This window comes from Barbus barbus (assembly GCF_936440315.1).
Source record: "Barbus barbus genome assembly, chromosome: 48".
NCBI lineage: Eukaryota > Metazoa > Chordata > Actinopteri > Cypriniformes > Cyprinidae > Barbus > Barbus barbus.
The window spans coordinates 21,615,238-21,629,068 of NC_136726.1; the positions used below are offsets into that span (position 1 = coordinate 21,615,238).

The following is a 13,831-nucleotide window of genomic DNA, read 5'->3' on the forward strand; positions in this document are numbered from 1 at the left end:
ATTACATCACTTGCTCACCAATGGATGCTCTGCAGTGAATGGGTGCCGTCAGAATGAGAGTCCAAACAGCTGATAAAAACATCACAGTAATCCACACCACTCCAGTCCATCAGTTAATGTCTTGAGAAGAGAAAAACTGTGTGTTTTGTAAGAAACAAATCCTTCATTTAAGACGTTTTAACTTCAAACCATTGCTACGGCTAAAATATATGTCCTCTAATATTGCTTTCACCATTTAAAAAGTTGTCTCGTCTGAATCAGGTGAGAAATCTGCACAGATCAAACATCGTTTACAAACACAACAGTCCAAAATGGCTCTAAACAAAAGTTTTGGTGGATTTTGATGTGAGAGACAACAGGAGATGGACTTTTTCGCGTGATTATGGATTATGGACTCATATTTTAGCGTAAATGATGGTTTAAAGTTAATAACGTCTTGATGGATTTGTTTCTTACAAACATGCAGCTTTTCACCTCACAAGACATTAACTGATGGACTGGAGTGGTGTGGATTACTTGTGGATTATTGTGATGTTTTTATCAGATGTTTGGACTGTCATTCTGACGGCACCAATTCACATCCATTGGTGAGCAAATAACGTAATGCTACATTTCTCCAAATCTGATGAAGAAACAAACTCATTTACAACTTGGATAGCCTGAGGGTGAGTACATTTCCAGAAAATTTAAATTTTCAGGTGAACTTCTTTGAATTTTTCTTCAAATTTGTTCTCCATTTACAGGTTTAGTGCCATGTCAGATTAATCGCTTTGGAGCAGTTCTACCCAACAACCCCACTGAAACGCATCTCCACCATGGGGGACAGGGTGGGCCGCCCGACCCCTCTGTTATCCCGTGGACGTACGTTCAGATGGTCCACCTCCAGCAACAGCATCAAACTAAAAAACTGCGGCCACAACGCCAACGTCTTCCTGCACAGCCTGGAGGAGGCAGCAGCGCCCGGCGTTTCCCTCGCCGCGGCACACTCTCCTGTTTCACAGGAACTGGAGCCCGTGGTGAATTATGGATCAAACGCGCCCGTCGCTCCAGTTGGCCACACAAAGGAGCCACCGGCGCACAGCGAGTGCTGCCAACCCCTCTCCATCTCCACCGTCCCGCTTCCCGCCACCGCCCGCTTCCCACACAGCCCTTACCACGCCAAGACTAGCATGCAGGGTGATGTGTACAACTTCCTAGAGAGACCTGCCGGCCTGAGGTGCTTCCTGTATCACTTCCTCGTGTGAGTAGACCTTTCCTGTTTAGTTTAGTCAGACCTTTACCTTTATGCTAACTTCACGTCATTCTAAACATCATTTAGTAGGGATGTAACAATATCAAAATCTCACAATACGATAATATCGCGATATGAAGTCCACGGTACAATATTTATTGCGATATTTTAAAAAAAAGACAAATGAAGACTTGGAAAAGAAAGAAAATTTAGTACGTTTTAAAGTTAAATTATTCTATCTAATGCACTTTGAGAGTTCAAAATTAAGAGCTCCAACCCATGCTCTTAACTAAGAAAACTTAAGTCAGAAAAAAAGTCAGTGAATTGACTTGTACCTGAACTTTAAAGGGGACTCAACCCTCTTTTTATTTGTGATATACTGTCTCAGTCTAAATTACATTCACACTGGTGTTTTAGGAAGCCAAACAAATTAGAATATAATTATAATAACAACGATTTTATATTATTGTTATGACAGTAATGGCATAGCTATATTGTAAAACAATTGCACTGTAAAATGAAAATGAATATTTCATAGGTATATTATTTTTGCTTTACACTACAGTAGGGAAATTACAATACTTCTTTCCTAATTTCTTAACTAGAAAGAGATATTTTGAATTTGGACTGCATTTAAACCGCTAGCTGTCAGCAATTCATGCTGCACTTTTAAGCTTTTATTTTGAAGGAAAATTCTAGCTTCAGTGAAAACATGCTTACAAAAACCATCTCACTACAAATCTAGTGAAATGCTGTAATCATCTGCTGTGAAAATAAAGCATAACTGGTGCTAAACTCACAGCACATGCAATAAACAAGTTGACTGAGCCATTCTGAGGTGCGGAAATCACCGGATCACGAGCTGATCGCAAGAACAATGTGTGCGCCTCGCTTTGAAACACGCAGCGCAAACAGACTTGATGAAGGGATTAGGCCATATTGTGCGTTCAGATTTAGTTCATTTGACAGATACTGTGCCAAAGCATAACGGCCCAAAACACAACTTTAAAGACCTTTTCGTGAGGTTGTGGCCTAATGGTTAGAGAGTCAGACTCGTAATGCAAAGGTTGTGGGTTCGAGTCTCGGGCCGGCAGGGATTGTAGGTGGGGGGAGTGAATGTACAGCGCTCTCTCCACCCTCAATACCACGACTGAGGTGCCCTTGAGCAAGGCACTGAACCCACAACTGCTCCCCGGGCGCCGCAGCATAAATGGCTGCCCACTGCTCCGGGTGTGTGTTCACTGCTGTGTGTGTGTGTGTTCACTGCTGTGTGTGTGTGTGTGTTCACTGCTGTGTGTGTGTGTGTGTGTGTGTGCACGTTGGATGGGTTAAATGCAGAGCACAAATTCCGAGTATGGGTCACCATACTTGGCCGTATGTCACTTCACTTCACTTTTGTGTTAGAATAAGAAGTTTAAATATATTTAAAAACTACACTTTTTGCCCAGAAGACCTATCGTTTCATATCGTCATGTGACCACGATTTGCTATCACGATATTACAATATTGATAATATCGTTACATCCCTATCATTTAGACATTCTGTCTAAAACAGTTTCAAATGCCATTTTGTTTATAAGCTTTTGAAAATATGAAGCTTGTGCCTGGTTAATAGGGGTTTTAATCAGTTTAAATTGAGGATCAATATTAGTTTTATTTTGAGGCTATAGAATAATTTTATGCATCATTTTATATTTGGGTCGTTGACATGAAATAATTTTAGGAAGTTGACATCTTATTAATAGGGCTGCAACGATTAGTCGACATTATCGACAACGTCGACAATAAAAAATTGTCGACAAATATTTTTGTTGTCGAGTAGTCGTTTGATCTCATGTGACCTAATGTAAGAGCCTGCAGTAATGCTGTTTGACCAGACTGTAGTCCAGCCCTCCTGGATGCAATTCAAGAGAAGACACACACAGCGCTTCAAAGCAAATGTATCCAAACCTCTCAGTAACGAAATAAACAACAAAAACTGGCAGCAGTGTGAAAGCAGCAGTTAAAAATGCATCTGATTACAACAATGTGGATGTTTGCATGAGCTGTGCAGTTCAGTATCCAGTAAAGTCCGGTCATGTTTATAGTACTTTATGCAATAGATGGCCTTAATTCAAGCAACTTTACGGTATTAAACATGAAAAAAGTCGCTTTCAGTTAGAATTACAACTTGGTTTTCTGTTATAAAGCAGCTCTCCAGTGTGGAGCTAGCTAATGATAAAATATTTTTATTAGTGGGAAAAAATGATTTCATTAAAGTGATAGTTTGGTTTACAGAGATCAAAGCTTGATCTAGCTCAGGACTGTTTTGGTTATCATAACCCTATTTTAAGACATGTCGTGAATAAAATAGTTTATTCAAAGCCTCTTATCACTTACCTTTATTTTGTTTCCTATCTATATTACTTACAAAAGGAGATGTTAGGCAGAATGTGAAAATAAAACTTCATTTTATTTCTAAAAATAGTGGTAGGACGTCTGGCATTTAGGAGTTCGTACATCTCTTCTTGTTTGTAAGGCAGATACTGTTTCTTGTATACACAGATATTTCTATTACTTTTGCTCACATTTAGTGTAGTGATTTGAAGGATCATCAATAATATGGTCCTCCATATTATTGATGTTACTATCTATAAAAAATCCCAATGGGGAAATACATTACTTCAATTCCATTGTGGTACAGTATTGCCATGTGGCAACGTTGAAATTTTCTCAATTTACAGTAAAACTATGTTAGACAATGTTGATTTGTGAATTAAAAATATGTAATTTAATAATCAAAGATAATGAAAAAAAATCCCCCTTGAGAAGAAATGTTCAGAAATTAGGTTAACAGAGCAATTTCTGGAGGAAAAAGTGTTTTGGATGAACATTCAAAAGTCATTTTACTTGAAAACCGCACACTGACTACATTAAGGTCGGCCCTTTTAATTACCATATTGCAATATATTGTATTTTGTTAAGAATAACAAGTAAATAAGTAGATTTGAATTGTTGCCATATGGCAACTCCGTACCATAGAGGGCTAGAAGAAAAACACCTTTATTGCTCTTGAAATTATTTGAGAGAAATAAAAACTGCACATCATGAGTTTTGAGCTATAAAATTGTTCTTTCTACTTTTAGTTTTTTTTCCTACTTTTCTACTACAAAAATGTGCTCTTTGCTTCAATATGTTACTTGCTTTTTCTTTGTGCTTAATTGTGACATTTACATAATTTCTAAAAATGTTGCTTTGGCAACTTATTGAAATAAAGTTGAAATAGAAGTACTAAAATTATTAAATGATTTTATTACATAATTACTTATAATTAAAACTAAATAGAAATATATATATAAAAATAACTAATAAAAATCACTAAAATTTAAACTAAAATTAAAATGTAAACTATAAATATGAATACCTTTTTATAATAGTTAGCTATTATATAAGTAATTTTTATCTAAGAATTTGAGATGTGTTACTTGTTGGGTATAGTTTGGGTTTTTTCGATACCGGTGCCTGAACCGATACTTATAAAAATAAAAAATAAATTACCAATTAATAATTGGATTGGCCATAAGCACTAAACGCATGGTCTTTTTCATTCATACTGGATGCCAGAGGGCGCCCTCGCACAGAAAATCCACATGTCCAGTCACAGAAGTAGCAGAACTCACGAAGCTCCAGAGACAAAAATATCAACGTTTTAGATGTTAAAATAAATACAATAACACTCGACTACGACAATGTATAGTTTATCTGTGTTATTCAAGCCATCTCTGGTATTTTCATAATAATTAAGTATATTTATAATCCATTGCTAATCGATGTATTAGTAGCCTATGGAGTAGTAGCTAGTTAATGGAAGGCTACCTGCTGCCGTCAGAGCAAGTGTAATTACTGCATTCACGCGCTCCTCGGATGCTCTCATTTCCCGAGTTGTGCTTTTAAGTCGGAATGTGAAAACGGCACACTCGCGTTACTACAAATTTTTGGACTTGTATTATTAGAGCTTTCCAAATTGAGTTCACGTGCATTTTCTCAGTCGGGAAATTATTTTTCACGTGCGGTGCCGGTGATGATGCTTATTACGTCCGTTTTGGAGAAACAAAGGACAAATATTTCAATCGATCGCTCAGGCATGCCACCGAAATCTGCTTTCTGAATCGGTTACATAAGTACATAGGTACCGGTGCCATATCGGTACCGGGTTTCAGTACCCAACCCTAGTGTTACTTGCTGTTTCTTGATAATTAATTGCGATATTTATTAGCAAAGAACCATTCAGTCAAAGGTTCTATCCCTCTTACCTTTTCAGAATCTGAAATCTTTCGCCACAAATAGCTTTTGTGAAACAAAGGTTCTTCAGATGTTAAAGGTTTTTTATGGAACCATTTAGACAAAAAAGATTCTTCTGTGGCATTTTGAAGCACCTTTATTTTTAAGAGTGTGAACTCTAAGATTTGTGTATCTTCAGAGAGTCCGACAGACATGCCACACGGAGACTCATTAAACATGAAACTCACAAAATAAGTGCTACGGCATGCGTGATGTATCTTTATGTAGCACTGTATTTACACCTTATGTATTGCAGGAGCAGATGTCCTGATCCCTGGTCTTTAAGATCCGTCTGATCTGTCTGTGTTTCTCATTTCAATTACAGCTCTCTGAGAAGCTTAGATATGATGGGACTATCAGAGCCTCCTGCAGATCAGCCGGCTAAGCTTTATCATTGATACTTATAGGCCGAGAGAAAGGGATGGAGAGCTATAGGATCATCTCAGAGCTTTCAGAAAGCGTTTAGAAAATGTAGTGTATCTCGTTACTGGCACATGTACATGAGGCATCTGAACTCCACTCATAATGTTAGTGTAGTTTTAGATCTGTCTGACTCATAGATTTGTGTATTTTATTGGTTAAATATGTGTCCATATCCCATTTTAGTATGCATAAACTATGTGCTGATATCATAAATTGCTCTATATTTTGAGCATCTTAGCCAGCTCAGCTGAGAAAATGTGTCTTAACCAATGGCGTGAGTTTGGTGCGGGACAATCCAATGACAGATGGCGAAGTGTTTGGGAAAATAATTCAAAATCAGTCATTATTTTTGGCAGTTTTGATTGGTGACACTCCAGTCTTAAAGCCATAAGGCACCGTATTTTCTGTAATATAAGTATGTTTTATTATCTAATATGTGCTATGGCTTATTTTCCAAATATGTGACCCTGGACCACAAGACCAGTCATAAGGGTCAATTTTTTATTTTGGCTGAGATACAACTATTTGAAAATCTGGAATCTGAGGGTGCAAAAAAAAAAAAAAAAATATTGAGAAAATCACCTTTAAAGTTGTCCAAATGAAGTTCTTAGCAATGCATATTGCTAATCAAAAATTACGTTTTGATATTTATGGTAGGACATTTACAAAAATATCTTCATGGAGCATGATCTTTACTTAATATCCTAATGATTTTTGACATAAAAGAAAAATCGATAATTTTGACCCATAAAATGTATTTTTGGCTATTGCTACAAATATACCTGTGTTACTTATGACTGGTTTTGTGGTCCTGGGTCACACATTATGCAGTTAATGTCAAGCATGCAGAACATGTGCACACATTTGGATTTGTGCTGAATGAAGAGGTACGTGAGCTCAAGTTTATTTCTATAGCGCATTTCTCACATGTCAGCAGTTTCAGTTTTGCTATAAATACATTTGTTTAGGCTTGGTGTTTATAATAAATGTAGTTGATAATGGATGCTACTGTTTGTTTTATACTTACATGTTTCATTCCTGTTCTGTTCTGAACAGGGTTATCGTTAACCAAAACTACTAAAACCTTTTTGTTGATTGAAATAAAGCTGAAATCAAATAAAGCATAAATATTAGGTATACAGTTTGTTGATTTGTTGTAATCCTATAAATAAAACACGTTTGATGCTTATAAAGATATTCAGTATTTTACATTATTTCTGAATGTAAAGAAATGTGAATTATACACTGATGCAACATGAGTTTTTTTGCTCTCAACAATGCAGTTTTGACCTGTCACTTATAATCAAGTGCAACTTATTTTCCAGAAAATACAGTATTTATTTTCCCTGCTTGATATTTTTGTAGATTTTTCTTTACTGTGGCTTTACTGTGATTAATTTAATGTGTCCTTTCTGAATAAAAATATGAATTTAAAAAAGTTTACTGACCCCAAGCTTTTGAATGTTAAAAATTCTACAATGCAATTTTGACAAGGCTCGACTTATTTTCCAGAAAATACAGTATTTATTTCCCTTGTTTGAGGGCCATAATTTTCACATTTAAAAACATACTTAAAGGTGGGGTATGTAATTTTTCAAAAATGTTTTAGAAAACTGAGTCGCGGCCGAGTACCAAAACAAATGTGTAGCCAATCAGCAGTAAGGGGCGTGTCTACTCATGATGTGGAGGAGAGAGCGTTCAGTGAACAGCCGAGCCAAGCGACAGAAAGATAGAGATGGCAATAAAAAAACGTCTGCGGAACGACGAGGCAAGAAGTAGGACCCGTGTAAATATCGGGTCAGCTTTCCAGCGCTGGAGAGAACTGAAGGAGTGGAAGGCCTGCGATCGGATGCCGAGGTTGCTTTGTTTCTTCTCAATAGGTGAGTAACACCGTATCTACGCCGGACGTGGCGCGACGCAACAGCTAAAGTCTGCCTACACTGGACACGTGTATTTCAGCCGAGAATGTAGTTGTTTAAAACTCAAATCTGCGGTTTATTTATAAAAACAACACATATTTGAAAATGTGCTTCACCGATTTCGGAGCTGTGAGCTCCACGCGTTCACCGGGCGCTCCTGTATCCCGACGAGAGGAGCATAACCTCGGCTAGTCCTTCTGACATTTGCCACTGGCTCTGATGTCTCTGTAGTGGATAAACATAAGATATAATTCGTTTTGGGTAAATCTAACAGGTAATCTTTGGCCTTTATCCTATTGTTCTATTAATATGTTAAAATGAAAACAGGCAATGTTTGATGTAATGTTTTGTTTCATTGTAATGTATGTATGTTCCCTAAACTATATTTCTGCGACTATTAATATTTTTAAATGAAAACGAAAAGAGGCAGTGGTGTTTGATATATTTCGTCTGTAAATACAGTGAGGAAGATTGGAGCAGCCAAGACGAGCTGACTGATGTTATCAAGTATGCTGCTCTTTGCAGAATTACCGGACTTGCGTTGTTCCGTCCGCAGGAGTTCACACTCCTGAGTCTAACTCGTGAAGTCCGAACTACCGAGGATGCAAGTCCGAAATTTGCGTACTTGGTATTGAGAAACGCGTGCAGACCTAACATTATGTCACCAGACTATTTGCCTAGTCTTCTCTGTACTTTAGACCGCAATGGAAACGCAGACCGCAACAGGTCTGGGGGAAAAAAGTTCCAGGGACACATTGTTCCAGGTAATTTCGGTGGAAAAGTGGCTTATGTTTCACAGAACTAATCGTTGCATGGGTTGCGTAGGTTACATATATGTGGGGCGGATCTATCAAAATAGGGGCGAGACCCTTTTGGGGTAGGGGCGTGTTTGTTTTGGTGATTTCAAATATCAACATTGGCTTCCAGAAATCGCTTACCCTGCCTTTAATTGTGCCATGAGAATAATCAGTTCATCCCAAATAAGAACATAATTCATTGGTGATTTAATCTGCTCCGGACAGCTGGATGGATGCAAGAGTCATTTTGAACCATTTCCAACTTGAAATCCCATTAGACATCAAATATATGATTGCTTTGGTTGTTTTTGCTTGGCTGACGATGCCTAATGCTCTATGAAGCGAGTCCACACTTGGCGGGGTGGGTTGGTAGTTTTGCTTGCTTTAATCGTCTCTGATTATTTGCACTTAGAGCGGTCTATACTTACTGAACTGCAGCGTACGGAGACCAGTGTACCATTTCGTGCTTAAATTGAGCTGTCGACTGGATTACATTCATGCTCTCTTGTTTCCCTGTCAGGATCCTACAACTGCCTGCCATCAATAAGTAATCTCAGGCCAGAGTGTTCATGAGCCGCTGTACTTCACAGCTCCGCTTTTACAATCACACGTTTTATGTCTCAACGGTTTGTTTGTGCTGCTTCGGGTTGCACTAGACAAACTGAGACATTCACAGGTTGTTATCCTCACTGCTTTAGTGTATTACTCAATTGGAAGGTGTACTTCCTAGTTCCTACAAACCCATACACTCTCAGAAAAATTATGCAAAGCTGTGACTGGAGAGGTACTCAGAGGTACCAGATCTAAAAGGTACATCTTTGTAGCTTATTTACCTAGAACTGGTACATATTTGTACCTTAATGGTACAAATGACTGTTTTTAAAGATACATATTATTACCTAAATGGTGCATATGTGGGAAGTCGTGGCCTAATGGTTAGAGAGTCGGACTCGTAATCCAAAGGTTGTGGGTTTGAGTCTCGGGCCGGTAGGGATTGTAGGTGGGGGGAGTGAATGTACAGCGCTCTCTCCACCCTCAATACCACGACTGAGGTGCCCTTGAGCAAGGCACCGAACCCCCAACTGCTCCCCGGGCGCCGCAGCATAAATGACTGCCCACTGCTCCGGGTGTGTGTTCACGGTGTGTGTGTGTTCACTGCTGTGTGTGTGTGTGCACTTTGGATGGGTTAAATGCAGAGCACGAATTCCGAGTATGGGTCACCATACTTGGCAGTATGTCACTTCATATTGGTATTTTAAAGGTACTTATTAATGCTTTAATATTGGTACCTAAATGGTACATTTTAGTGTTTTAATACATATTAGTGCCTTAAAAGTGCTTATTGGTACTAGGGGTCAACTGATATGTGTTTTTCAGGGTCGATGCCGATACCGATTATTACAGATCAAGTAGACCGATTACCGATATTTGGAACTGATAGATATGTCTGGTGTAAAAATGAAAATTTGTCAAAATTAAGAATAACAAGGCTCTGTCAAAAACTTTTTTCAATTCTTCAACATTCTTCAAATGCTTTTAAATAATTTTATATTATACTGTATTTACATACAGTAAATATTAAAAATACAGTAAATACAGTAAATGTTAAAAATACAGTAAATGGTACATATTAGTGCTTTAAAAGTGCATATCAGTACCTTAATGCTTTAAAGATACAAATTAATACCTGTCCTAAATGGTGTATATTAGTGCTTTAAAATTGCATATTAGTACCTTAAAGGTATATATTAGTGTTTTAAAAGTGTGTACCTTTGACAGTGACAGTTTTACCTTTTTCCTGAGAATGTATGACTTTTCTTTCTTTCTTTGGTTAAACACAAAAAGAAAAAAGTGTTCGGTTGCTGAAGTGAATATGCATCGCAGTTTTTTGCAGTATGCCAAATGTGCAGTATATGATAGCATAAGCCTCTGCATCACCCTGCTAATGAGTGTTAATATCTTTCCTAAGCTGATGGATGACTCTGATATGAGGGGCATGACTGGCCATGGCTCGTCTAAGGCAGGGTTCGGAGGAAAATTGTATTGTTTTGTGGGCTAGGGATCTGGTTTGGATTTGGAACTTAATTTGGCTAAAGGCGAGAGTAAAGGATGTGACTGCAGGGGTCCATGGGATTGACGAGAACATACTGTTGGGTAGAGACTCACATCTGCATAAGGAGATCCTGCTTGTGAGAAATGACTCATGGGGCATAAAGGGTCATGAGGCCAAAGGTCAAACACAACAAGACCTTTCAGAAGATGCACAGTTCTAGATTAGATTACTATTGCTTTAAAGCTGTAGTTTTTGTTAAGTAGGCTGTAGTGATTTAAAATATCTATATTTGTAAAGTATTAAATTGTTTAATTTATATTTCTGAATTTATTATATATTATTTATATTGTAATTTATAATAAGTGAATAAGTGAAGTGACATTCTGCCAAGTATGGTGACCCATACTCGGAATTTGTGCTCTGCATTTAACCCATCCAACGTGCACACACACAGCAGTGAACACACACACACCGTGAACACACACCCGGAGCAGTGAACACACACACAGCAGTGAACACACACACACACAGCAGTGAACACACACACACAGCAGTGAACACACACACAGCAGTGAACACACACCCGGAGCATTGGGCAGCCATTTATGCTGCGGCGCCCGGGGAGCAGTTGGGGGTTCGGTGCCTTGCTCAAGGGCACCTCAGTCGTGGTATTGAGGGTGGAGAGAGCGCTGGACATTCACTCCCCCCACCTACAATCCCTGCCGGCCCGAGACTCGAACCCACAACCTTTGGATTACGAGTCAGACCCTCTAACCATTAGGCCACGACTTCCCGCATTTTACATTTATATTTAGTACCATTTAAGATATTTTAGATGTATTTTAATAGAAATAATAAAATATTTAAATATATTGCAATATAATTATAAATAATAAATTAAATATTATTTAATAATTAAAAAGTGTACACACGTAATATTATGTAAATAAAATAGAAATGTAATAGAAATATAAAGTCTAAATTAAATATTATTTATTAAAATAAAGTGTATATGTGGATGTATTCATTTACTTTATTTAAATTTAAGTAAATTATTGTATAAAAATAAATTCTAAATTAAATATAATTAAATTATTAAATATTGCTTTATTTAAATTATTTTAAGTAAATGTAAAATTTGTGTGTGTGTGTGAGAGAGTGTGTGTGTGTATATATATATATATATATATATATATATATATATCTGGTCACTTTAAGAAGGAGTGCTCTGTCAAGAGTGCTATACTGTTTCATTGCACAAGCAGACAATCTAACGACACCCCGAACTTTGTATGCCGTAGTTCACACAGGACTAGCGGAAAATGTGAATTGATACACCTTTATTATATACGTATGTTACATAGTTTATTTTGATATGTGAACTGTCTGCAACGTGTGTTAGCAAACTAAAGACAGTCTTTTCTGCTTGCCTCAATAAATTGCAATTTTTCTGCACTGAAGTGAATTCTGCCAAGATATTTTCAGAGATCACAGACAAGGTGTTATAGAATAATAATTTAATGAAAACCCAATTTTGACAAGAAATTGACATTTAACCTATTTTTTGAATTTCCTGAAAACGTCCCAGCGCAACATCCCACGGGTTTTCCTAGATTGCATCACATATATATATACTTAAATACGTATTATGTAAGTAAAGTATAAAGTAAATAATTCAATATTTTCTCAATCACTTCAAACTTTTTTTTCAATTCAGATGTGTTTTGAATATATATTAAAATACAGTATATAACAGTCATTAATTTATTTTTAAATATACAATCAATTAAAGCCCTTTTGATTCTTTCATATTTGAACTATTATTCACAGATGGTACCCGAACAGTTTATAGTAACAATTTCCTGCCACTGAACCTTTAGACAGATTTTAAGGGATATTCAGCTTATGAAACATTATAACTCTTTCATCTATTGACCTGGCTCTTAATCCAAATTTGAGGCCATATTTGTTCCATTTACGAGTGTCACGTCCTGCATCTCTGTTAATCCTGCTGTTGATGGTGTGATATCACAACATCTGGTCATTTCTCAAATGGATTAGAGGAGCATTTATTTTTCTATACAGTGCAGCTGCAGTCATTTAGCTCATCTGAGATCGCTTATATTTTTCTGTTTAGAATTTTTACATAAGCCCAATATGTTCTGAAACGGCATACCGTATGCACTTGATTTCTGAACACGATTGCCTTGCTTGATGAATAGCATTGAGAGTGTTTAACTTCACTGAAAAAAAAAGTTGAGCCAATTAAAAATTTTAAGGCAACCAGTTTTTTGCAGATTTTTGAGTTCTCTGCTGAAGCTGGTTGCCTTAAAAATTTTAAGTTGGCTCAACTTTTTTTTATTTTACAGTGTTTAAGACTGTTTTGGCCTTCTGATTATGGGCTCCAAACGGAGTGAATATTTAAAAGCCACTGCTTTCAGTAATGTGCAGCGTCATTATCCTTTGACTTCTTTAAGAGCAGAAACCTGATTGTGTGGAACCTAATTAAGAGCAGAACCGTACAATGCTGAATCAAATGGAGTAGAACCCAGAGCAAAAACCAATGAAAACTAAAAAAAAAAAAAAATTTACCAAAAATGAAAATTTGCTGTTAATTTACTCAACCTCAGGCCACAAGTACTTAAAGACTTTTTCAATCCCTATGGGAAAAATGAATGGAAAAAATACCGAACCAGCTCCACTGAAAAGGGGGGCATGCAATGTTGCATTCTATAATACTAGTGCTGCCCTCAACTAAAGATTTTTCTGATCAGCTAATAGTTGTACTATTAATAGTTGTACGATTAGTTGACTAATGCCACATTTATATTAATAAACCATGGAATTCACAATAATGAGCCTTTAATTGCCTGTAGCCTTTCAGCGCTCAAGCGCATGCATAAAGCTTGCCACAGAGCACTGGAAGAAGTAAGGATTATGAATGTGTCAGGGAAAAAATGGCAAGAAGACTGCCTTAACATTATAATTCACTGATAAACTACTAGTGTTTTCTGTATTTTCGGCTGCAGTGATGAAGTCAGCGACACTGATTCTTCATCTCCACAGTGGATGTGCATGTTTCATACAG

The 13,831-nt window shown here is 37.1% G+C and overlaps 1 protein-coding gene across 1 annotated transcript in view; it reads left to right on the forward strand.

Annotated features, from left to right (window-relative positions):
• Positions 1-815: 815 nt before the first annotated feature.
• The window catches only part of kcnq1.2 (potassium voltage-gated channel, KQT-like subfamily, member 1.2), a gene marked incomplete at its 5' end in the record, with an annotated part of 176,228 nt that continues 163,212 nt past the window's right edge, over positions 816-13,831 (forward strand). The window contains one exon of the mRNA XM_079412507.1: positions 816-1,240. Within this exon, the coding sequence (XP_079268633.1) occupies positions 816-1,240 (425 nt within the window). The remainder of the gene's footprint in view (positions 1,241-13,831) is intronic.